Source organism: Enhydra lutris, unplaced genomic scaffold (genome assembly GCF_002288905.1).
Source record: "Enhydra lutris kenyoni isolate GAN:26980312 unplaced genomic scaffold, ASM228890v2 scaffoldscaffold18, whole genome shotgun sequence".
Classification (NCBI taxonomy): domain Eukaryota; kingdom Metazoa; phylum Chordata; class Mammalia; order Carnivora; family Mustelidae; genus Enhydra; species Enhydra lutris.
Genome location: NW_019154102.1, coordinates 19,185,768 through 19,213,055, shown reverse-complemented (window position 1 = coordinate 19,213,055; position 27,288 = coordinate 19,185,768). Strand labels below are relative to the sequence as shown.

At 39.5% G+C, this 27,288-nt stretch overlaps 1 protein-coding gene and 1 pseudogene across 1 annotated transcript in view; one reads left to right on the top strand and one right to left on the bottom strand.

Annotated features, from left to right (window-relative positions):
- Window positions 1-2,130: 2,130 nt before the first annotated feature.
- LOC111148007 (protein phosphatase 3 regulatory subunit B, alpha) overlaps window positions 2,131-27,288 on the top strand; it is a 65,046-nt gene continuing 39,888 nt past the window's right edge. Inside the window, exon 1 of the mRNA XM_022504342.1 lies at window positions 2,131-2,391. Coding sequence (XP_022360050.1) covers window positions 2,389-2,391 — 3 coding nt within the window. The 5' untranslated portion in view covers window positions 2,131-2,388. The remainder of the gene's footprint in view (window positions 2,392-27,288) is intronic.
- Window positions 7,164-26,942, bottom strand: LOC111147907 (annotated as a pseudogene).

Here is a 27,288-nt window from a genome sequence, read left to right as displayed (position 1 = left end):
CGGCTCAGGTCATGATCTCAGGGTCCTGGGATTGAGTCCAGCATTGGGCTCTTTGCTCAGCAGGGAGCCTGCTTCCCTCTCTCCCTCTCCGCCTGCCTCTTTGTCTACTTGTGATCTCTCTCTGTGTCAAATAAATAAATAAAATCTTAAAAAAAAATCTTCACAAAATTATGGGTTATTCTTAATCTACTGAATCCCATATAAGTCGAATTCTTTCTTGGTATTTAATCCTCAGTCAAAATGAGAATTTAATTTTCATTGAGTATGTCCAAAGGACATACGCACCAATGCAGTTACAGTGATTACCTCTAAGAAGTGGAGTTAAGGGGGAGGAATTTTTTTACATACTACTTTTAAAAAAATGAGCATATCTTAATTTTATGATGAATAATTAAAAATAATATACCTAAAAAACATAAATGACACACATTTTAGCTTAGGGAGTTTTCCCTGTTTTAGAAGGTAACATACTAGTATATAAATAGCAACATAGATAACAAACTTAAATAGCAGAAGAAGCAGTGTTATTTCTTGGTCTTTCCTTGAAGCATTCACCATATGAGACAATTTGTTATGTTTTAGTTACTTTTCTTTGTTCATCTGGACACAAAGTAGTTCTTAGAAAAAGAGAGAGAGGGAGAGAGAGACCGAGGACATGTCTCTTAGCCTCTTAGAAAAGATGCACCCTTATCATGGAAAAATAATTACCACAAAGAATAACACTCTTACGTGAGAAGCGTCAACAGACTGCTTTAAAAACTACAGCTTTTTATAAACTATTCAAAAGATTTGTCAATAAGGAGTTTCTGACCACTCAGAAAACATTATCTCCCCGTCTTTCATACACATAAGCCTCAGGATTATCAAAAATCTGAAAAGGAATAAATGGTTAAAATAGTTGCAAAATGTTTTCTTTACTAGCCTTGTCACACCTCTCCCATTGGCTCCCCCCGCCCCGCCCCGGCCCCCAATAACTTTCTTCCTTATGCTCTTCCATTTCCCATTACAGCCTGAATTTTCTGGGAATGGTAATTGCCACCAAAGTAGATATAGCCCTACTAAAGGGATAAGTGGGCAATCTATCTTCGAATGTGTTTCAAAAACAAACACTGGGCACCCCGTCAAACGGCAGCTTGGAGGGTTTAAGGAAAATACAGAACTGGGTGAGGAAGTCTTTGCAGGAGTGGGAAGCAGTCCTTCCACTCAGCTGTTTTGTGGGTCCTCAAGCCTCAAGCTGTAGCCAGCTTTGGCTCTTCTTCCCTGCCTTTCCAACCTGGCTCCTGACCCTGCCAGCTCATACTGGGGTGTGGGCCTGCGGGTGCCGCACCGGGGTGACAACAGTCTAGATGCGCCGAGCCATTTTGTAGTGGGTCCAAGTCGGTACACTGATGCAAAGATAGCAATCCTCCTGAGTAAACGGATACTCTTCTACCTCCAGGGCTCGGATATTCCTCTTTTTTTGTTTTTGTTCTTTTGGTGCGGTGCCTGGGTGGCTCTGACACCTTAAGGCCGCTCATCTGCGGCTCCTCCCCCACGAGGTTCCTACTCCTGGAACCAAGTACGCCTTCGCCCACAGCTCGGGCACCCCTCGCACTTCCTCCCTCTCACTGCACCCTCGCATTTCCTCCTCCTCCTCCCGATCTAGCCTTCCTCCCACCTGCCCGCCTCCAGCCACATGACAGGAAGGGCTCCGCCACGCGACGTCATCGACGTCCGCGCCCCCGTCCCTGTCCTCCCCCCGCACCGCACGCAAAGGGCGGCCCACGGTGGGGAGAACGCGGTCGCGCGCTCCGCGATCCCCAACCAGAGCTCGCCAGAGCACCCGGGCGGCCGCCGCGGAGCCCGCGCGCGGGTTCCCGGATGTGCGCCGCTCGCGGAAGCCCCGCCCCCCCCGCCGGCTCTGCGCGCGCCCCCGCCCTCCGCCCCGCTGCGCTCCGCTTTCCCCTCCCTCTCCCGCCCTCCCCCTTTTTCGTGCCTTGAGGTTGCGGGTCAGCGCGAGCCACTGCAGTGAGTCCGTCACGGCTCCGGCGCGAGCGCTAGGCTGTACCCCACGAGCCGCCAGGCCCCCTCTTCTCCCTCTCCCCTTCCTCTCTGCCTCTCTGCCTCTTCCCTTTCTCGCTGTCTCTCCTCCCTCTCTCTCTGTCTCGGAATCTCGACCTTAATTTCTCTTCTTCCCCGCCCGCTCCCGTGTGCCCAGTCACCCGGCCGGCGCGGGCCCCAAGGCACCGCCTCCCTTCCCCCAACCTGCACCCCCTCCCCCGCGGGCGTCCCGAGGGCCGCAGCCGCCACAGCCCAGCGCAGCTGGGCCGCCGCCGCCGCTTCCTGCGGGAGCCCTTCTGAGCGCCGACACTCTTCTCCTCCCGCGCGAGCCGCCGACCACCGAGCAAAATGGTGAGACCTTTGCTTCCCCAGTGCACCATCCCTCCTTCGCCCGCCGCTTCCAGGGCCGGGGGCGAGCCTCGATACCCCCGGCCGGCTTCCCCCAGTGGAAAATTCGAGAGACCCGGCCCAGCTGGGGCCGCGGAGGGTCCGGGAGAGCCCTCAGCGGCCCGGGTGCGTTGGCGGCTGGCGGCGGGTGGAGGCGGTGGGCCGGCTGCCTGACAGGACCGCGGGGCCCCCGCGCCCGCCCCCGGGCCCCCGCGGGGCGCCCCTCCGCCTCCTCCCTCCGCGCGCGCCGGCCTCGACCCCTTCCTCCCCGGCCTTCCGCCTGGCCCTGGCCCCTTGTCGCCCTGCATTACTTCTTTCCGGACCCTCCTGCACATGGAGCCCCCCTTCCACCCCCAGACTCACTCCTTCAAGTTCGGGCACATTCCAGAATTCTGGGGAAATAATACGTGGTAAATGGCTTTTTATATAAGACCCACTTTCTCTCCAGAGCTGTTCTCTCTCCCACTCCATTTTCCAGCAGTGAGTCTTTGCAGGGATCCTGCCACTTACTTCTCCCCTCTCCTGTTAGTGTTTTGGTGCTGTTTGCCACCTTATGGGGTTCCTTTCGCCGCTGCTTTTCTCTCTGCAGTGGCGAACCGGAAAGGTCCAAGGTGTATGTTCCTGAAAACGCAGTCTCTAACTCGGTCTTTGATACATGAGGATACTTGTTTTCAACGCTTCCTTGCTGTCCACGGCTTTTCGTTTTCTTTGTTAGCTTCCAAAGTCTCTCTTGTGGTTGTTTTTGAATCATGGCGATTTAAATTTGTCTTTCCTTACCCTCGCATTAATCCCTAGGTAGAATTCATTGCTGTAGTGTTTCAAACCGACGCTAGGGGTGTGTCTCCCGCCTCTGTCACTGTAGCCAAGAAATCAACGACGCCCTTTTAGCCTGTTACCTTACCGGTTCCCTCGCCCCGGGTAGCCGCTGCAGTTTCCTCTCTGCAGTCGCGAATTGTATGCGTAGTAGGAAAAGTTCGCAGGGCTCTTCCATATGTATCAGATATTCAGACATGTGATTTGGTTGTTAAGCTTTTTCCAAGAGTCTTCCAGCAGTTGTCAGGAGATTTTTTAGACCGATTGTTTGACGTTGGGTAATTTCTTGGATTGTATTTCACCCTGTATGTAGAATTTAAGTGTTTCAAAATAGAGCGGTGGATTAGCAAAGGGAGAAATCCTGTTGACGGCAACTTAAAATCAGTTCGATGGGATTGGGAAGGAACAAAGTGAAACTAGAAAATTCAAGTAAGTCAACTTTTATTTAAAATAGAGGACAAATGATTAAGTGCACTTATCAGTATACTTAAAATCCAGGTTATGAAGAAAGTTAATAAATGATCAATGAGTGAAGGAAGTTTTTCCTTGCCAACTTGGGAGGCAGCTCAGAGACAACTTTGGCTCCCAAAGTTAGAAAACTTCAGTTTTTCCAGAGTACAACAGAAAACAGTTTAGATCAAGGCCATTAATAGTGCAGTCTTTTTGTTGGCATAGTTTTTTTGGAGTTATGAATTGCACTTGAGTGCTTTACTGCCACTTCCTTATACATATATTTTACTCGAATGTCAGGATCTTGAAGATCTTTGACCATTGCAGTGCATGTTTTTACCAGCATTTGTAAACAATAAGTTGTGAGGAATAATGATCCAGCCTTTTGTTGCTTACGTGTTATACATAAGAATGAGCTGGTTTCCAGGTGGTTTTTTTTTTTTTTTTCCTCCTGTAGTGTCCCCTCAGGATCCCCCCCACCCCTTTTTTTGACCAACAGATTGAATTTGGGAAATTCTTTTTTAGCTCTTAAATTTACCTTCCTCATACTCAGTGTTTTCTTATCTTAAAAGAATATTCTAAGGTTTACCTTTTGATATTGTTTCCTTCTAGGTCATTATTTCCCTCTTTCCAGTTTTCTTTTCCGTATTTTCTGATTTACTTTTCCTTCTTTCTTCTGCCATTCTCTCAGTACCATTTCAGGACCTAGTTAATTTGTTGTGACATTGGCTTCCCAACCTTAGAATTATTTTAGTCTGTTGAATGCAGCACTGATTTGAAGGTATCAAGACCATACCTACAGGTCAACTCTGCTGTATGGGATATTAATTAACTCACATAATTTGGGCTTTGGAGTGATCTGGTTCATTTCTCTAGTTAATTGAGCCTAGAATTCTGAAAATTTTCACTCCCTTTGGAAAACTTTATTATAACTCTTACTGAGTATCATAACCATATTGACAATATTGTCAGTGGGTTTTAATTTATGAATTAACTTACGAATATCACTGATTAATTCAAGTAAGGGGTAAGTAAAAAGATTGGATTGAACTTACCAACAGTCTTTTCCGATAGGTATTTATTTTAGTTGCTATGTTAAAAGTAGTTTTTTACCTGAGAGTTAAGTCTTTCCCTCCCTCCATCTCTTTTTGAATCTTAAAACTGCTGAGCATGCAGGTGGCATGAAGATTTTACATACACAGACACACACCTGAGTACCGAGCTTCTAGGAATATCCACCCCCCTCCCAGTTGTCTGATAAAATTGTGTATGTTTACTGAAGTAAATAACTAGATGTCTTCACAATTCTTTTCTCTGGGTAGGAATCTGTATTTTAGATAAGAGGACTTCAGAGTTACTCCCATGCAGAAAAAGAATAAAATGATTGAACAGAAGAATGTTTGTTTAGGTCTGTATGATTGAAAAGTCCCCAAGTAATTTTTGGAGGAGTAAATTTTGTAGGGGTGTTATTTTATTTTATTTTCTATTTATTTTAATTAATTAATTTTTAAAGACTTTATGCATTTGAGACAGAGTGAGAGGAAGAAGCAGACTCCCTGCTTAGCAGGGAGACCTATGTAGGGCTTATCCTAGGACCCTGAGATCATGACCTGAGCCGTAGGCAGATGCTTAACTGACTGAGCCACCCAGGCCCCCCTTTAGGAGCATTTATAGAAACTTAGTTAACTTTTTGTGCATCAGAAATAGTCTTCACCATGTACTTAGTATAATTTAAAAATAGGATTTTATTTTGGATGCATATATCAATATGGTGTGTAAGTAATTGGCTTTTTAAAAAAATTTTCTTAGGAAAACCTTTAATTTTATAAATGACGTTTTTATGTCTTTGTGTTTTTAAACTTTTTATTAATTATTTCCACAATCTGGGGTGCCAGGGTGGCTCAGTTGGTTAGGCATCTGCCTTTGGCTTGGGTCCTTATCCTGGGGTCCTGGGATGGAGCCCGCACTGGGCTCCCTGCTAGGCGGGGAGCCTGCTTCTCCCTCTCCCGCTCGCCCTGCTTGTGCTCTCTCTCTCTCAAATAAATAAATAAATAATAAAATCTTTAAAATAAAATAATTTCCAATCTGTAAATAGAATTCAAAACATTTATTGCTGTCCGTGATACCTGCAGTTGGAGTTGCATACAACGTATTTTAGTTCAGATTCTGTGACAAAGGCTGTATAGCAACAACAAAGTAAGCAACCTCTGTATTACGACCTGTAGAATTAAAATTCACAGTAGTCATGAGAAGAAAATTTCTCTGTTCATTATGTCCCATAGTGGATGAGAAAATTAAAAGGGCATAGATTGTAAGGTAAAGAAGCTGAGGGTCAGTCAGCAAAGCAAAGTGAGGGACAGATAACTGTGGGTAGATCAGGTATCGTTCTAGGTAGTAAGGCAAGCAAAAGTACACGGCAGTATAAGGAGATCAGCTTGGGCCAGGAGAATTAAGCAAGTCAGACCATGGGCCCAGAGGCTGGTCAAGCAACAGGGATTCATTCATATCACAAATACTTGTAGCTTTTGTCTGCTGTTCACTGGTTACTGTGCTTGGTTGTTGAAGATATTAAAATGACTAAGGCAGGTTTCCTGTCTTCATTTAAGTCTAGAAAATAATCAAATGCTAGTAGGTATGAAAAAAGTTAGTCCAAGTTACAATATGAGTAATGCACACAAAGCCTGATAGAAATTGAGAAGGAGCAAGAACAGTTTTATCTGGGATTAGGGAAAGTTTTATGAAGGAGGTGAAAATTAACTTGGGTCTAAAAAGGTTATTAAGATTGCAGAAGGCAGAGTTGGAGGCATCTAGGAAAAGATTCTTTAAAACCTGGAGATAGAGAAAACATTATTTGGAGCACTGATACTTGGAACAGCATTGTCAGCATCATCTGGGAACTCGTTAGGTCCTACCCAGACCAGCTGAATCCAAAACTCTGGGGATGGAGGCAAGCAGTCTAAATTTTATAACTTTCCAGGTAATTCTGTTATATGCTAAATTTTGAGAGCCACTATTTAGAAAATAGCAAGGAATATGTTTATTTAAATTTTAATTGAGTACTTGTTAACATACCTCACACTGACTGTACAAACATAAGACACATTTGTAATTTCCAAGGAACTTAATTACATGGAGCAAACAAAACAACTATGCATTGTGGCCCTTGCTATTAACAAACTAAACGCGGGGTGCTTGAGTACTTAGTGTAGGGGTGGGGTGCCTGGCTGGTTCAGTCAGTGGAGCATGTGACTCTTGATCTTGGGGTTGTAGGTTCAAGCTCCACACTGAGTGTAGAGATTACTTTAAAAAAAGAAAAAAAGTACGTGGCAGAGGAGAGGTTTAATTCAAACTGGGGTGAGGATGGGGCAGGGAGATAAATGGCATCCAGAAAGCTTTCTCAAGAGAGAGATGGTGTCTGAGCTGAGTCTTTTTATTTTTATTTTTATTTTTGGAACAAGAACCAAATTTTTTATTCATTTCTTGTGTTTGAAGTATTCCTTGAACACATCCTTTGCCAGTATCCTTTGCCATATCCCTTAACTACCACATATCCCTTAACTACCACACAACTGCAGCCAGCCACTTCGTGGGGTTTTTCCATCTCTGTCTTAGAAGCCTATCCATTTTAGAAGCCTATCCATTCATCTTGTTTCTTCTGTCATCAAGCTTGATTAGGTTGATTTGGTGTTCAGCACAAAGGGCTTCCACCAACATGATATACATAGGCTCATCACAGTTGGATGCAAGTGTACAAAGATGGCCTTGGTGCTTGTCTAAGTCTTTGGCAGCTTTGCCAGTTCCATGTGCTAGGCCATCGTGGATGAAGGCAGTCTTCAGCACCTCTTGTAAAGCAGTATTAACATCCATTACGCCTTCAGCAGCAATGTCTTCCTTGGCTATGGTGCCATGGCGGTGGATTACGAGTGTAGCTGAATCTTGACTGCACCCAAGCCTCTGGCTCTGCGAAGCTTGGTGGTGGCAGGGAAAGAGCTGAGCTGAGTTTTAAAAGGATGAGTATTTAGCCAATGAGAGAGGTGGTCTAGATAGAGAACTTTATGTTTAAAGCCCTAGAGGCATAATATATATAAGCCAGTTCAGTATGGCTGGAGGGTGGAGGGTTAGGGTGGAAAGGAGAAAGAGGGTGGTCAGTTAGATTGAGGCAAGATCATAGATGAGTTTGCATATCATATGGAGGAGTTAAAATTTTTTTCCTAAACCAGTGGGAAACTATTATTTTTAAGCAGGAGAATGACATTGTCTCCTTTGTCTTATTAGAGAGATCAGTCTGGTGGCCATGTGGATAATAAAATAGGATAAATGAATATAGGTATATTAACTGGGTGGCCAGTTAAGAAATTGTTACAGTACTAATGTGAGGACTTAAAACACTATAGGAACAGTGGAAATGAAGAGGAGAGACCAGGTATGAGACACATTTCGGAAGGTAGAAGATAGAACTTGGTGACTGTTGGATTGTAGGAAGAAAAGGTGTGTACAGTCTGTGGCTTCTGGCTTGGGTGACTGGACAGATGATTGTGCCATCCATTCAGCAAATATTTATTGAGCTCCTAATGGGTAAGATTCAGTTCTATAGATAAAAGAAATGTTGTCCTGTCCTCAAGAAACTTGCAGTTTTCTGGGATGACTGTCGTATTATCTCCAGCATTCTCATCATTTGGTAATTAATACTTGGAATGCTGTATTGCAAGATTCTGTAAGTTCAGTAGGATAGAGCGCTATGAAATATTAACGCTGCTTACTGCATAGGTATTATGGCCTAGGATAGAGGAGACTTGTTAACCTGAAGGTAGGAAGAAGTAATGTATGTTAGAACAGTGATTCTCAGTGTGTGAATCCTGAACTGCCTGCGTCAGCATCATTTGGGATTGTTTCACAAATGCATGTTCTGTGCCTAGGAGGCGTTGGAGAAGGAGATATGAGGGAGTAATGTTGATTTCTGTTTTGGACATGTTGAATTTAAAGTAGTTGTGGATTGGAGCACCTGGGTGGCTCAATTGGTTAAGCGTCTGCCTTTCTGCCCAGGTCATGATCCCAAGGTCCTGGGATGAAGCTGTGTGTGGGGCTCCCTGCTCAGCTGGGAGTCTGCTTCTCCATCTTCCTCTCCCTCTGCCCTTCCCCCCTGCTCTTTCGTTGTCTCTCTCTCAAATAAACAAAATCTAAAAAAAAAAAAAAAAGAAAGTAATCGTGGGTCATCTAGGTGGAAATGGCGAACAGGTAATTGGATCTCTGTGTCTGGAGCTGAGAAGAGAAATCTGGATTAAGATTAAAGATTTGAGCATTGTCTGTCCAGGTCTCTTAGTTAGTAGTTGAAGCCATGAAACTGGATGAAATCCTATGGAGAAAGAATGTAAAATGAGAAGAGGGTAATCCCTAACACTGCATATAAGAGGTAAATAGAGGTTAAGCAATCCCCAAAGGTTGTCTGAGAATAAATTGCCAGAGAGTGTTGGAAAATTAGTAGAGTGATGTCAGATTTGAAGGAGTCAGCAGTGCCTAGATATTACAGAGATCAGGAAAGAGAAGAACTTAAAAGTTTATCTTGGAGGCTCCAGGAGAGTTCTGGTGACCCTGGCAACAGTACAAGAAAACATCATTTTGTACTGGTAACAAGAAAAGCCAGGATGCAGTGAGTTGAGGGATGAATGGGTGGTCAAACATTGAGTATAGATATTCTTTAAAATTTTGACTAGAAGGAGACCAGATAAAAGCTGTGGAGTTTAGGTTTGAGGAAGAATTTATTCTGGAGTAAAAGGAATAGCCTGGAGAGAAGGAGTGTGGTTGAGGATTCAGAGGGAGAAGATGGAATTGTTAATAGTTTGAGGTTACCCAAGAAGGTAGGATGAAATAGGACTCTCCTTAGGCAATTTAAGAGATTTTTTCTTAAATCCGTTAACAAGAGAGGGAAGGAAATAAAAATGAAAACTGTTACAGAGATCGTAATCTTTAAGACAGAACTTCACTTAAATCCTAGGTAATAGAAATTAGATTGCAGGGGAAAGTAAACACTGAGAATGCAGAGGCCTTGTCTTTGTTTTTTCATTGTTCTATTACAAATACATGTTATATACTGGATATTAAGGAGTGTTTAAAGAAGGAATATGTGAATGAGTAAGTGGAATAAACTAGTGAGTGCTGATGAGACAGTGGAGGCAATGAGTGTTAGTTCCTTTTCTGAGACATTTATTAAAAAAAGGTTAACCTTACTGGTTTACAGTTGGGGTGAGTTCTATTTAGGACAGCAGATGTTGTATTCTTTATTTTCAAAGATTTCACTTATTTGAGAGAGCGTGAGTGGGAGAGCACAAGCTGGAGAGGAGAGGCAGAGGGAGAAGCAGACTCCCCGCTGAGCAAGGAGCCCAATGTGGGGCTCCATCCCAGGACCCTAGGATCATGACTGAGCCAAAGGCAGACACTTAACCAACTGAGCCACGCAGGCGCCCAGATGTTGGTATTCTTTAGATTTACGAGAGAAGCCCACTCGAGGGAGCCATAAGAAAGGATAATTAATGGAATGAGTCCTAGAATGAGTACTAGAAGTTACGGAAAGAAGAGGAATAACGGGAAAGAAGGGGCATCAAAAGAGAGGGGGAAAATATCAAAGAGTGAGGTGAGTAGGCCATGGCAACAGATAGTTTTAATGGAGTTCATGGGAGGTGGTCTAAATTCTCTCAGTAATTCAAGATAGTTTGAGGCAAGATCATCTGAAGTTGAGATTAAAGGCTGAGGCAAATGAGGTGAGATTGAGAGAGAGGAGTATGGAAAAGATTATAATACTGATTTGGGGGAGATTTGATATGCAGTTAATAGGGTATTAAGTAAATGTTATTAAATAATAAGTGGACACAGGAGTGAGCACCAGTGGGTCAGTGACCTAGGGAATGAATCTAAGAAAAAGGAGTATTAAGAAGAAAAGAGGTTAATACTTTGTCAGTGTTTGTTCTAATACCTTCTGACGAAGTTACATAGGTCTAAAAAAACCCATTTTCTGAGTACAGATTTTATATAAGGGGAACATATAGTTGTAGATTGATATTCTTAATTTTTTTTTTGAAGTTGTAAAGACACTGTTAATACATTTGCTTAAAATTTAGTTTATACCAGAAGGTATAAAATGGCAAGTGAGCTTCAGGGCACACCTTTTTCTTGTATTGATTACTGTTGAGTTTCTTGTGTACTTTAATGAAAGGGAGGGTTTTTTTGGGGGGGGGTTGTATTCTTCCTTTTTTACTTTTTTTTTAAAACTTGGGACAGTATATGGATTTATTAATTTCTTTATAATTTAGTTCTTATTTGAAAGATTATAAAGGTCAACTTTAAAGAGATTTTAACAATACCATGCTCTAGTTGACTCATTACAGTTAGTTTTATTCCCAGGTTTTTAACTATTTCATTGTAAGCATGACTCGACAATTGAGCATAATTTTTTGATCAGGTAGCAGTTTTGTAATGACTGAGTTTTTTTTTTTTTTTTTTTTTTAAGATTTTATTTATTTATTTGTCAGAAAGAGAGAGAGCGAGCACAGGCAGACAGAGTGGCAGGCAGAGTCAGAGGGAGAAGCAGGCTCCCCGCGGAGCAAGGAGCCGGACATGGGACTCGATCCCAGGATGCTGGGATCATGACCTGAGCCGAAGGCAGCTGCTTAACCAACTGAGCCACCCAGGCGTCCCTGTAATGACTGAGTTTTAACAAGGTTTTAACTATGACAGTATTTTGCAAAATTACTCTTCAGAGAAAAAAAAAATTTGTTTAAGTAATTTCTCCATGCAATGTGGGGCTTGAGTTCATAACCCTGAGATCAAGAACCACGGCTCTACTGACTAAGCCAGCCAGTCCCCCAAGAAAATAATTTATTACAAAATTTTTTGTACTTACTTTTTCCATTTATCACCTTAGTAAGTGTTAACAAAATGAATAACCATTTCTTAAAAAGAGAAAATGATCTCCAAAGTGTAGTCTATCAAACATCTATTCTATTTCAGGCTTGCCAGATTAAAATTACTTCCTCACTTTTATACTTCCAAATAAACCTTTTATTCAACAGCTCACATCTACTCTCCTTTTCTGAATTTTCTCCTTGAACTCCCATACCTTTTTTGTGGTCATGAGTTGACAGCTAATACATAGATCTGGCACAGGAATAAATTTTGAAATGAGGTATAACTAATACGTTTCTGGATTTGTCTTTGGTTTTTATAATCTTGTACTATAAAAATTTTTTAGACATTTGGAGATTTCTATAGGAAACCTTTTAAAATTGAGCACTGAAAATTCATCAGTCCATAGGTTCTTATAGGTTCCTTCCTTAGAGTTTTGTTTTGTCACTTAGAGCCCTTTGTTAGGGGTGTTACAAGGAGGGCCATGTGATAATCTATTGCTATCCCAAAAACATTTCTGTGAGATTGATACTTTGACTTGTTTTGGTAGCATTATTAAACTTACCTGTACTCTAACCAGTTCTCTTTTGTCCTTTGTAAATAATACATAGTATTAATTTTTGTGTGTGAGAATTAGCTATGCATTTTGAAACCTAAGTACAAGACTGTGAAGCATAGCAACCTACAAAAAAGATCAGATCTTTATCATTGGCCTTAATGAAGGTGTTAGCAGTTTTATTAATCCTTAATCTGCCTAGTCTCAAGGCTGATACATATATATTTTTTATCCTTTCTGCCTGAGTGTGATGCCACAAGGAATCTCCTGTTACAGGTGTGCAATAAGCTGGCATCCTGTAGTATTATTTACTTGTAAGGCAATCTTTAATAAAATTTGGAATGTCAGGAAAAACAAGTGCTAATAGGTAATAAGGGAAGTCGTGATTTTGCATCTATATATAGATGTATCTATATTATATCTATATATAGATTTTTATATCTGTGTTGCAACTGTTTTCCTAACAAATGGAATTTTATGAATTATAAACTAACTCATAATAGTATTTTTCAAATAAATAATGAATTTATGAACAATCAGATTACTTAAACTCTGTTGCCTTGTGTGGCTGTCACTATCTTTTCCATCATATTTCTTGACTCTTATGACTCTTTTAATGCTCATTTTCTTATTTTCAATATACTATAGTCTAGATTTGTGATGTGCTATTTAGTAGCCACATGTGATTGTTTACATTTTAATTAAATTAATTAAAATTAAATACAATTATAAATTCGGTTCTTTAGCCACACTAGCTATATTGCAAGCACTTGGTGGCTCCTTGTGTCTAGTGGTTCCTGCATTCATGCAGATATAGAACATTTCTGTCTGTACAGAGCAGAAATTTTTATTAGGTAGCACTGGTCTAGAATGATTATGTATCTGCAGTTCACTGAAGAGTTATTGTGTTGGCAGTAATCTTCTAATACCAGCACGGACTTGGGAGTTGGAAAGATTTGAATTTAGATTCTAGTTCTGCCATTCATTGGCTGTGTGACCTTGAACGAATACCATAAACTCTTGACCTTATTAGTAGTGTAAAATGGGAATAAGAGCACCTCAGATTGTGGTGATAATAGAGAGTATTCAGAAATCCAGTTGGTACTCTTTAAATGTATTTAGTTCTTCATTCTTCTTACTTGAGTTTTTGGTAATGTTGGAACTTGTTGGAAACTCTTGGAGTTCTTTCCTTTTTTGGCATCTGTGACATTTTCTGCTAGTTGCTGTTCTACATCTCTGACGATTTTTAATCTTTGTTGGTAGCTTCTCATCTGGGTTTGGTCCAAGGCCCTCTTAAATATTGATTGTATTACTTTCCCATTTAAAATCCTATATATTATAGGATTGACATCACCTTAACGTAGCACATGGACTCTATGGGCTCTACTTGTTGTTTACTTCAGCTTTTTCCATGTTCCTGCTTTTTCTCTATACTCTAGCTACTTGGTCTTGTTAACGTTTCATTCAGTATTGTATGCTAGATTTATTCTGCCATCTGTTTAATCTACCATCAGTCTTTTGCATAGGCTATGTTTGGAATGGTTCAAAGTGCCTCAAGGAAGTAACTGAGCCTCCCACCCCCACGCCAGGTCAGACTGTTCCTCTGTTATGCCAGCTGCCAGCATAGAACCCTCCATATTACAGGAATTTAATAAATATTTGTTGAATGAGTGAATTGAGTGAATGCATATATTCTTTGTTTATTCCCAAAGTTCCATCATTTTCTATGTACTGATGATTCATACTTTCAGCCTGCATTATTCTTTTCTGCTCCAGTCCATGGATCTGACTGCTTACAGGATATTTATCTAAATGAGGGTGTCTGTCAGTCACCTCAGCTCATCATAACTAAAACCACATTCATTCTTGTCTTCCTATTCATGCTTCCATTATTCCCTAATTTTTCTTCCTAGAAACAGTATCTGTTCATTCACTCCTATCTGGAAACCTGGTATGCCTTTTTCTCCCCTTTACTGCTATTTAAGACTTAAGTAGTCATCAGTTGCATCTTGTACTGAAAGAGTATAACATAGGAATATGTGGCCTGACCTGGTGTGGGCGTGGGAGGATAAGTCACTTACTAGAGGGGTTTTTGAGGAATTCCACCTTGGTTTATGTACTACTGATAAAGAGGAAAATGTATTTACAATGTTCCCAGTGTATTAATGCTTCTTGCTGTTAAGTAGTGGCAGCTGAATCCAAAACACTAGCAGCTAAAAGTGGCAAGCTATTGAAGAATAACAGTATTGTATACTATCCATATAGCCCACCTTCTTCCTCTTGACTCAGTGTGAGTGAGTTACAAATTCACCTATTTGAAACAATTTATTGTATAATTCCCTCAGATGTTTGTCCCTTTTTCTTTTGTTTCTTTAACTTAGGTTCAAATACCCCTTTTTTCTGTTACTTTAATCTGTACCTTTAAAAAGTGCCATACTGATTAGTTAGCACATCTTTAACTATACTTAATTAGGATTTTTGTTGATTTTGTTAGTACTCTGAATGCATAGGCTTTTAGTGTCTGCTTCCAACTCTGTTTTCCTTAAGTCATGTTATTTATGTATTTTTTTTTAAAGATTTTATTTATTTATTTGACAGAGAGATCACAAGTAGGCAGAGAGGCAGGCAGAGAGAGAGGAGGAAGCAGGCTTCCCGCTGAGCAGAGAGCCCGATGCGGGGCTCGATCCCAGGACCCTGAGATCATGACCCGAGCCGAAGGCAGCGGCTTAACCCACTGAGCCACCCAGACGCCCCTATTTATGTATTTTTTAAGTAAGCTTTATGCCCAGCGTGGGGCATGAACTTATGACTCTGAGATCAAGAATCGCATGCTCAACCAACCTGAACCATCCAGGTGCCCTAAGCCATGTTACTTTTTTTTTTTTTTTTTTAAGATTTTATTTAGTTATTTGACAGACGGGTATCACAAGTAGGCAGAGAGGCAGGCAGAGAGAGAGAGAGAGAGAGAGAGAGGAGAAAACAGGCTCTCCACTGAGCAGAGAGCCCGATGCAGGGCTCGATCCCAGGACCCTGGGATCATGACCTGAGCTGAAGGCAGAGGCTTTAACCCACTGAGCCACCCAGGTGCCCCTATAGGTTTTTTTCTTAAGGTCCATTGTGTTTTCCATGTTTCTTGCATACCAGAAAAAGACCAAATTTCTAACTCTGGCAGTTAAGTGTATCCTCCCCCCCCCCGCCCCGCACAAATCCCACTTTTTTATTGAGAAATAGTTGACATACATCCCTATAAGTTTAAGGCATACAGCGTGATTGTTGGATACATGCATATTATGAAATAATTGACATGTTAGGTTCATTTAACATCCATGGTCTCATATAAATACAGTAAAAAGAGGAGAAGAAAACTTTTTTTCTTGTGATGAGAACTCTTAATAATTTTCCTACATGTTAAATAGCAGTGTTTGCTCTAGTCATCACGTTGTGCATTATATCCCTAATACTTACTTCCCTTATTACTGGAAGTTTGTACCTTTTGACCACCTTCCTTCAAGGCAGTTCTTATAAACTGCCCTAGTTTACCTTCCGTCACCAGATGCTAGGCCTTATGTAGTAAGAACCATTTCAGTATTTTATTTGGTATTCTGAGAAGTCAGTGATTACTGATGGGATTGTAGGCAGTGAAAATTATATCTGGTTTTTGATGTTATACTGTATTTCCTCCCTCACCAGTATGTTATAACCCTGTGTTGTTGGCCTCTTCACAAAAATTATTTTCTCTACCTACTTTACCATAACCAAAAGTCTGCTTCCTTTCAAAGGATATCGTTTGCCTTACAGTTCTTCAGGTGAAGGAAGGAGTTGGAAAACTCTTTCTGTAAAAGGCTAGACAGTAAATATTCTAGACACTATCTACCTGGGAGATTGTTTGGAAGATAAATGAGATAATGTATGTAAGGTCTCTAAAAGAATGCCCCACACCTAAATGTGATTTCATTTTTTTTTTTTTTTTGTATTTGGTAAACTTTCCTTTTTTCCATACATATCTATATTTACAAAACTAACTTTTAAAGATTTCTTCCTCAGCTTTTACCTTTTAAAAAGTCCATGAGAACTAGACAGAGTATCATTTATTGTACTGCATGTTTAGTTTGAACTAAGGTAGTTATTGAAATTGAAATTAGTGCACCTGAAATGTCTGAAGGATATTAGGCCTTTATGTAAAGAATTGTCTTAATTTGATGAAAATAATGTAATCGTTAGAAGGCAAACCAGATGAAAAAAGCCAGCAGGTTTTTGTTTTTGCAAATGTAAACTTTCTCAGAAAGATCTCTGCTTTAATAAAGCTTTTATCATGTGTCTGTTGCTACTTGAGTGGTGTCTTACACCTTTGGGAATGAAATCTTATTCTTAAATCCTTTTCATTAATTGCTTACAGTGGACCAAACACTTTGTTAAGATACCATTCTTAACTTTTTGGACATATACTCAGTTTCAGTCCTGGAAAATTTTGAGTTGGCATAAAAAGGAAGATTAATTAGCAAATGGACTATGTTTAAAGTTCATATAACAGTTGTTTGGAATGTAATACATTTTTTCAAAGAAATTACAAAAAGGGATTTACTTTGTAAATTATAAAAGCATATTTCAGTGATAATTCAAAAATATTTATTAATAAGTATTTTCTATGTTTCCGTGCACTGGAGAATAACTATATTGGGAAAAAAAAAAATACAACCCACTGAGGGTGCCAGGGTGGTTCTGTTCGTCAAGCATCTGCCTTCAGCTCTGGTCACAATCTTGGGGTCTTAGGATCCAGTCTTACATCCAGCTCCTTGCTCAGCGGGGGGCCTGCTTTTCCCTCTGCCTCTCCCCCTGCTGTGCTCTCTCTGTCTCTCTCCCTCCCTCTTGCTCTCTCTCTTAAATAAATAAATCTTTTTTTTTTTTTTTTTAAAGATTTTATTTATTTATTTGGCAGACAGAGATCACAAGTAGGCAGAGAGGCAGGCAGAGAGAGGAGGAAGCAGGCTCCCTGCAGAGCAGAGAGCCCGATGCGGGGCTCGATCCCAGGACCCTGGGATCATGACCTGAGCCGAAGGCAGAGGCTTTAACCCACTGAGCCACCCAGGCGCCCCTTAAATAAATAAATCTTAAAAAAAAAAAAAAAAAAAAGAATACAACTTACTGAAATTTGTGGGATGTAGGTAAAGCTGTGCTGAGAAGGAAACTTACAGCACTATATGCACATTTTAGAAAAGAGGAAAAAAGTGTAAATCTGAGCTCCCATCTCAAAAACCTGAAGAAGAAAAAAAAAAAAAAGCAAAATCAAGGGATGCCTGGGTGGCTCAGTTGGTTAAGCATCTGCCTTCAGCTCAGGTCATGATCCGAGGTCCTGGGGAATAGCTCCACATTGGGCTCCCTGCTCAGTGGGGAGTCTGCTTCTCCCTCTCCCTCTACCTTTCCCCACCGGCCTGTGTTCTCAATCTCATTTACACTCTCTCTCTCCCAAAAAAGTAAATAAAATCCTAAAAAAAAAAAAAGAAGCAAGATCTACCCAAAGCAAGCAAGAAGGAAATAAAGATAAAAACAGAAATCAGTAGAGTTGAAGACAAAAACCAGAAAATCAATGAAATAAAGAGCTGGTTCTTCGGAAAGATAAATAAATTGACAAAACTCTACCAAGACTGGGAGGATTAGAAGAGGAAACAAGTTATCAGTATTAGGAATGATGTGTAGGGTATTACCATGGGCCCTTCAGACATGGAAAAGATAATATGGAGATACGATGAACAACTCATACATAATTTTGACAACTTTGATATAATGGACCAGTTCCTTGAAAAATACATACTACCACCCTTCACCCAATATGAATTAAATAATCTGAATAGTCCCCATTACCTTGATACCTCCTCCAAAAAGCAGTACCAAAACTATCAATTTACCCATATCAGTGTAATGCAAAAATTTTAAGAAAATGGTAAAGAAAATTAAGCAGTATGGGAAAAAAATTGAATACCATTAACAAGTATGTGTCACTGCACAGATACACAGCTGGTTCACCATTTGAAACTCAATATTTATAAACCACTGTATTAACAGCTAAAGAAAAATCACATGATCACCTAATTTGATGGAAAATGGCATTTAATAGAATTCAGGACCCATTCATAGTTTCTTTAAAAAAATAAATATGTATGGGGGAACTAACTCAGTTGGATAAGGAATATCTATATAAACCTATAGGTAACATTATACTTAATGGCAAAGACTGAATGCTTTTCCTATAGGATCAGTAACAAGGTAAACCTGCTCTCACCAGTCTTTCAACATAGTGATAAAAGTTCTACCCACTGGAATAAGGCAAGAAAAAAGTAAAGGCATACAGATTGGAAAGGAAGAAAACTCTCTATTTGCAGATGACATGATTGTCTATATAGAAAATTCTGGGAAATCTACAACAAAAAAATACAACTAATGAGTTCAGCAAGATTGTAGGATACAAGATAAACATACAAAAAATCATGGTTAATTTTGGGTGGAAAAGACAAATAGGATTGGTTAGGTTAGATACTATTTAATGGACACATTTTAAACTGTGAGATTGAATAATACATATCACTATTTCAGGCCCCATCATATGGTGGTAGGGTCTTTATATTTTTATGCAGTAGGGTCTTTAAAATAGTTAACATATTATGTACCCTCAAACATTGGGTAGGTGAAGTTATGGAGTATAATTTTGGCAACATTTATCAGTCTAGAAAATTTTAGGGTTTTATTTTCCTCCTAAAATAATTTGACAAGTATAGATGTTATTGACTCCTGCTGGAAAACTAGTCACTGTTTAACAATGGCATACTGTGTTAATGAACAATTTCTGCCATATGATAGCATCATAGCTAATTTTTATAAAGTATCCACAAGATCCCTGGTGCCAGATTTGTTGCCATAACCAAGGCTGTGTTTGATTTGTATTGCTAACAACTCTGCCTCTGAGATTCATTGCCTTTTTTTCTTCTGTTTTTTAAGGTTTTGTTTATTTGAGAGTGCTCTTCTCTCTCCGAAAGACGAACATGGGCGGGGGTGGGGGGTGGAGAGGGAGAGGGAGAAGCAGACTATCTTTTGAGCAGGGAGCCCAATGTGGGGCTCTATCCCAGGTCCCTGGGATCATGACCTGAGCTGAAGGCAGAGACTTAACCGACTCAGCCACCCAGGTACCCCTGCCTTTCCTTTTCTTACACTGATTGTTTACTGGCCTACAAAAGAACACAATACAAAGTTAAGCATACTCTATTGGGAAACTTTTGTCTCCTGGACCAACAGGATGCTTGAAGGCATTTCTTGACATTGTCTGTGTTCTCTCTCCCGTTCTCCCTCCCTCCCCTTGTAGCATCTTCATTAGTAGTCCAAAAAAAAAAAAAAAAAAAAAAAAAACAACAACAACAAAAACCCAACCCACCACAAACCCAAAACACAGCTGGAAGGACCCTTTGAAATCATCTAGTCAACTTTTCTTATTTCCTGCATGGAGAAATCAGTGTCCAGAGGGAGGGGTATTCGTGAACTCAGCTTGACGCAGAGACTTGGAAGAGTCCTTGAAGTCTACTGATAACCAGTGATTTTTATCTCTTGCTTCTGTCCTTTGATCTTTCCATTTCCTTTCACCTAAATTTACCCATCCACAGTTTCACACCTTGTTTTATACTTCTGAAATTAAGGAATATCTGTCCTGGAGCATTAAGATGGTCAGTGATTTTTACCCTAGAAATTGATTTCCTTATAAAAATTACATTAACTGTGGGAAGTGGGCAAAACTTTGTCTTTCAGCAGATGAAAACATTTGTATTCTAACTTTCAAGTCCATATTTTTAGTATTTTTAAAATTTACTGTTTTATGATTATCAATTTTGATACACATTAAATCAGGAGGAATAAAAATATAATTTCTAAAATTTTCTGGAAAGAAATGAAGAAAGTATTTTTGGATCTCTCTTATCTCCTTTTGTTTAGAGTTACTTTTATCTTGAAATGTCTAGATGTGAGAGAATAAAAATAAATTTTATAGATGCATGCTGTAAAGTTTAGACTATTTTCGAAGGGCCTACTGTCAGATTATGTAGACATTTATCTTTAGGAGACTTTAAGAGGTGACAGCATTGTCTTATTTGGTTATAGGCTCTTCTTGGGAACTATAAATACTATTTATGTATTAGAGTACCGCTTGCTTATTTAAAGTGTACGGAGAGCCAGATGCTTAATACTCACTATGAAAAGTGAGCATTAAGGAAAGCAGAAATCGAAAGTTCTTTAATAACTGAATTTTTAAAAAAGAATTTATTGAATCTCTTAATATGTCCTTAATCTAACCATGTTATGAAATACATTGATGCTTAACATGCAACTTAAACCAAGTTCCTTAAGGCTGTCTGGATTTTTACATGCACCTCTAAAATACTTCCTTACGTAAGTTAAGGACAGTGTTAAATCTGGCAAGGAGTATCAAAAGATAAAACAATTACTGCCTTCATGGAATTAGAGATCTGAGAAGAGGACTAAGTAAAGGATGAAAGAATTACAAGGATCGAGATTACTATAAGTTTCTGGTTTCTCATGATATTGTAAAATTAATCTGAAAAATACATAATTTGCTACCTTGAAATGAGTGTGTAAGTTATAAAAACAAAAATCCATATACTTTGTGAATAATAGTATGACAGGAAATTTACTATTTTAAAGAAAGTGATGAGGTATTTCAAATAAAAGAAGTAGGAATTTAAATCTATGAGTTACGAAGCAATTCCATTATACTTGAGACTCCTACTGAATTTTTAAAAACAAGCTTTAGGGGTGCCTGGGTGACTCAGTTGAGTGTCCAGCTCTTGGTTTAGGCTCAGGCCGTGATCTCATGGGCCGTAAGATCGAGCCCTGTGTGGGGCTCCACACTCAGTGGGGAATCTGCTTGAGATTCTCTCCCCTCCACCTGATCATCATGCACGCACTCTTTCTCTCACTCAAATAAATGGGGGAGAAAAAAAACAGCTTTATTGAGGTATAACTTACATATAATAAAATTAGCCAATTTTAAGTGTACAGTTAAATGTCTTGACAGATGTATAGTTTTGTAAGCACCACAACAATCAAGATGTGTAGAACATTTCTGTCACCCTAAAATGTTACCTGCTACCCCTTTTCTCTGACCCTCTTAACCCCTGGCAACCCTTGATCTTTTGGTAACTGTACTATTTATAAATGGGATCATGCAGCATATAACCTTTTGTACCTGGTTTCTTTCACTTACTGCTTTTGAGATTCACTCATTTATTTATTTTTTTAAAAAGATTTTATTTATTTATTTGACAGAGACACAATGACAGAGGGAACACAAGCAGGGGGGAGTGGGAGAGGGAGAAGCAAGCTTCCTGCTGAGCAGGGCCTGATGCAGGGGGCTCAGTCCCAGGACCCTGGGATCAGACCTGAGCTGAAGGCAGACCCTTAACGACTGACTGAGCCACCCAGGCGCCTCAAGATTCATTTATGTTGTTGTGTGTGTAAGTTGTCTTTTCCTTTTCCTGAGTAGTACTCCATTATCTGGATACGCCACAGTTTATCCATTTGACAGTTGATGGACATTTAGATTGCTTCTTATTTGGGCTGTTAACAGAGCTTCTGTGGACATGTGTACAAATCTTTGCATGGACGTGTTTTCATTTCTGAATGTTATATGAAACTTACTATTCAGAATCCGTCAAACTCTTCCAAAATGGCTGTGTCATTTGAGGTTTCCACCAGCAAGATATAAAAATTTCATTTGTTCCATATCTTCATCAACATATGTTATGTTGACATTTTTACTTTTAGCCACATATACTGTATGTCTGGGTGTTAATTACTGTTGCTGTGTTACAAATTACCTTAAAACAGGTGGCTTAAAACAGCACCTAGTTATTATTTCATAGTTCTGTAAGTCAAAGTTCAAATGGGGTCTCTCTTCAGGGAATCAGAAGGCTGAAATCCAGGTGTTGACCAGAGTGAGCTCTTGTCTGGAGGTTTTGGGGAAGAATCTGTTTCCAGGCTCATTTAGGTTATTGGCAGAATTCAGTTTCTTGCTATTGTAGGATTGAGATCTCCATTTCCTTGTTCACTTGTCAGCTGGAGACTACACTCAGCCTTTAGAAGCTGCCTGCACTCAGTGGCATGTGGTGCACTCCCTGGTCTTGAATTCTCATGGTTTGAATCTCTTACTTCCCCTCTTTGCTTTTAAAAAAGCTCTTGAGGGGCGCCTGGGTGGCTCAGTGGGTTAAGCCTCTGCCTTTGGCTCAGGTCATGATCCCAGGGTCCTGGGATTGAGTCCCACATCGGGCTCTCTGCCTATTTGTGATCTCTGTCAAATAAATAAAATCTTAAAAAAAAAAAAAAAACTCTTGAGATTAGAACAGGTCCACCCTAATAATGTTATCCTAAGGTCAACTGGTGTGGAACCTAAATTACATGTACAAAATCCCTTTGGGCCAGTACCTAGATTATTATTTGAATAACTGGGAAAAGATGTTTGTTTACCTAGGGTTGGGAATTTCAGAGGGGACTATCTTAGAATTCTGCCTAGCACATAACCATTTGTTCTACATTTTCAGCAACATTTGGTATGCCAATTTAAAATTTTAGGCGCATACACACACACACACACACACACACACACTAGTTGCAAGTATTGTGGTATCTAATTGTAGCTTTAATTTGCATTTCACTAATGTCTAATGATGTGAAATATCTTTTCATCTTGCTTATTTGCTGTGTCTGTATTTTTTTTTTAAGGTTTATTTATTAGAGAGAGAAAGACAGAAATAGTGACAGAGAGCACGAGTGGGGAGGAGAGGAAGAAGCAGGCTCCCCGCTGAGCAGGGATTCCCTTCGTGGGGCTCAATCCCAGGACCCTGGGATCATGATCTGAGCTGAAGGCAGACACTCAACTGACTGAGCCACCCCTGCCTATATCTTTTGTTATAAAGTATCTACTCAAGTGTTTTTTTCTTTTCCTTTTTAAAATATTATACTCATTTGTTTTAGCAAAATTTGTTGAAAAGGTTTTTTTTCCCCCATTGAATGACCTGGACACCTTTTTGTCAAAAACACTTAACTTTGTGTCTGTGTGTGTGGTTTTTTTTTTTTTTTTTTTTTTTAAAGATTTTATATTTATTTATTTGACAGACGGCGAAAGAGGGAACACAAGCAGGGGGAGTGGGAGAGGGAGAAGCAGGCTACCCGCAGAGCAGGGAGCCCAATGAAGAGCTCAATCCCAGGACCCTGGGGTCATGACTTGAGCTGAAGGCAGATGCTTAACGCCTGAGCCACCCAGGTGCTCCTGTCTGTGTGTTTTACATTTTATTCTGTTGCATTGATCTTTATGTCTAGTCTTCTGCCGATATCACTTTATTAACAACTCTAGCTTTATAATTCTTTTAAGTCAGATAGTGTAACTCCTTTAACATTGTTCCTTCTTTTTCAAATTGTTTGGCTACTTAGGTCTTTATGGAAATGCATTTGATTTTTATATACACCTTGTATTGGGTGACTTTACTTCATTCATTTATTAGTTCTGATAGTCTTTTGCAGTTTGTTTAGTATTTACGTACAGACACAATCATGTTATCTGCAAATAAAGGCAGTTTAACTTCCTTTTTCCAGTCTGTATGCCTTTTATTTCTTCTCTCTTGCCTAATTGCACTAGTGCAGATATCGTACCATGTTCCTTATCTGAGGGAGAAGGCATTTAGTCTTTCACCATATTAAGTATGATGTTAACTGTAGGCTTTTTGTAGATAGCTTTTATAGATTGAGGAAGATCCTTTGCTTGCTGGATTGTGGTTCTTTTTTTATCATGAGTAGGTGTTGAAATTTGTCAGATGCTTTTATAGTATTTATTGAGATGATCATATGGTGTTTTTTCTTAGTGTAGTGAATCACATTGATTTGGAATATTAAACCAACCTTACATTGCTGGGATATTCCTCATATATGAAATTTTATTTAAAAAAATTTTTTTCTGGATTTGCTCAAATATTGTTGAGGATTTTTGCATCCATTGTCATGAAGAAGTATGGGAGTATAGTTTTCTTTTTTGTAATGTTACTGTCTGATTTTGATGAGTAATATTGGCCTCATGAAATGAGTTGAGAACTATTCTTTTTCCCTTCTGCTTTCTGAAAGAACTTGTGCAGGGTTGGCATGTTTTTTACTTCGCATATATGATGAAATTGACCAGTGAAGCCATCCGGGTCTGTAGTTTTCTTTCTAGGAAAGTTTTTAACTCAAATTCAGTGTAATTTTTTTTTTTTTAAGATTTTATTTATTTGACAGAGATCACAAGTAGGCAGAGAGGCAGGCAGAGAGAGAGAGAGGGAAACAGGCTCCCCGCTGAGCAGAGAGCCTGCTATGAGACTCTATCCCAGGAACCTATCATGACCTGAGCTGAAGGCAGAGCCTTAACCCACTGAGCCACCCAGGTGCCCCAAAATTCAGTGTATTTTAATAAAAAGCTATAGAGCTGTTCAGCTTTTCTCTTTTATCTTGGGTTAGTTTTGTCATATACTATCTTTCAAGAAACTTGTCCATTCATCTGAATTATAAAATTTGTTTTCAGAACATTTAGAAAATTCCTTTACTTTTCTTTTAGTGTCTTTGGGATTTGTGTTGATTTGCCTGGGGGCTTACTTATTGATCTTTTCCCAAAGATGGGTTTTTGTCTTTATTCATTTTTCTTGTTAGTCCACTTCTATATTATTAATTTCTCTCTCTTTTTTTTCTTTCTTGTTTTCTCTTGATTTGACTTAATTCTTTTTCTAGCTTTTTACTTTAGGAACAGATCATTTTGTTTTGGATCTTCTCTTGTAACAGCCTTTTCCTCAAAACACTGCTTAACCTGTATTCCATAAATTCTGATAGGTTCTGTTTTCATTCTATGCAAAATATTTTCTGATTTCTTTTGTCATTTCCTCTGTGACTCATGGGTTATTATTTAGAATTGTGTTTTGTTTCCAAATTTGAATATTCCCAAACTCCTTTCTAGTTTAATTACATCCTACTGGGAGAATATATTCCGCATGATTTTAGACCTTTCTATTGAGACTTTTTTAGACTCAGAAGAATGTCTTTATGATTGTTTCATGTGCCCTGGAAAAGAATATTCTGCTGGTTTAGGACATGTTAGTTGATAGTGGGTTGTTGATTTTTTGTTGTTGTTCTACTTGTTTTCTATCAGTTACTGTGAGAGAAATATTAAAATCTCCAAAATGATCGACTGTTTGCCCTTCAGTTCTTAAAAGTGTTTGATTTCATTTATTTTGAAGCTCTGTTCCTGTGTGTGTATTTGTAGACTTAATTATAGCGTGGTGGTGGGAGTTCCTCACATATACACACAATATCTGGACATCAGCTGGATATCCAATAATTCAACTCAATTCTGACACCATCTACCTAGAGATAGCATCAGATTCCACAGGTGAAGGGCTCATCTAGCTCTATCCTGTTTTTAAAGTAGGCTTCTTGTAGATAGCATACAGTTGCATCTTCCATTTTTTTTTAAAGATTTTATTTATTTATTTATAAAAAAGATTCTTTTATTTGATAGGGAGACAGCAAGAGAGGTAACAAAAGCACGGGGAATGGGGGAGGGAGAAGCAGGCTTCCCGCCTAGCAGGGAGGCCCATGCAGGCCTCCATCTCAGGACCCTGGGTTCATGATCTGAGCTGAAGGCAGACGCTTAACGACTGAGTCACCCAGGTGCCCCTAAGATTTATTTTAGAGAGCGAGAGACTGCCTGTGTGCGTTTTGTGAGCCAGGGTATGAAGGGAGAGTGAGAGAGAAAAGCAGACTTTCCGCTGAGCAGGGATTCTGACTTGGGGCTCAGTCTCAGGACCCGAGATCATGATCTCAGCCAAAATCAAGAGTTGGATGCTTAACGAGGTGATACACCCAGACACTCCTACAGTTGAATCTTCTTTAATTGTAGTTGTTAGAGTGACACACCTAATAACGTTGTATCATTCTCAAAACTTTGGATTTAAATCTGCCGTCCTATTTTACTTTGTTTTTTCCACTTTTGATTTTTGTTTCTTTTTTCCTATTTATCTGCCTCCCTTTGGATTGAGTATTCTTTATGGTACCATTTTATTTATCTTTTTTTTTTTTTTTTTTAAAGATTTTATTTATTTATTTGTCGGAGAGAGAGAGAGGGAGAGAGAGCAAGCACAGGCAGACAGAATGGCAGGCAGAGGCAGAGGGAGAAGCAGGCTCCCTGCTGAGCAAGGAGCCCGATGTGGGACTCGATCCCAGGACGCTGGGATCATGACCTGAGCCGAAGGCAGCTGCTTAACCAACTGAGCCACCCAGGCGTCCCAATTTTATTTATCTTTTTATTAGAAAGTGGTTGCTCTAGGGTTTATAATACATATCTTCAATATTATGCTCTACTTTCAAATAATATTATAATGTTTCCCTCGTAATGTATGATCTTGACAACATGCATCATTCTTCCGTCTCACATTTGTGCTGCTCTTTTCATACGGTTTACTTCTGCAGTATACATTATACACCCCCGAATGCATTTTTATTATGTTTGTGTTAAACAGTCAGTTATATTTTAAAGACATTTGAAAATGAGAAAAAAGTCTTATATTTACATAACATGTTTACCATTTCTGGTGATCTTCATTTCTTGGTCTAGATCCAGATTTTCATTTAGTGTCATTTTTCTTCTGCCTGAAGAATTTTCTTGTGACATTTCTTGTAGTGCATGTGTATTGGAGCTTAATTCTTTTAGTTTTTGGTTATCTGGGGAAAGCATTTTGGCTTAATATTTGAAAGATATTTTTGCTGGGCCCAAGATTAGACAGATTGAGGTTGAATTAGTCTTTTGGATATATGGGTTCTAAGTTTGGGAGGCAGATGAAGCATTCAGTGTTAGTGGATAAGCACTGAAGGGCTCCAGCTGGGCTGGTCCTTGGGTTTTGTGGATGCTGGCTAGCTGGGGATGATATAGATAGGGGATGGATGGTATCATTTATAAAGAATTGGTAACATTATAAAAGTCAGTGGGTTGAAGAAACAAGGGCCTGGTTCCTGAAACTACCAAACTACCATATGACCTTTTTGCCCTCACTTCTTTTTTTCTTTTTTAAGTATTTATTTAT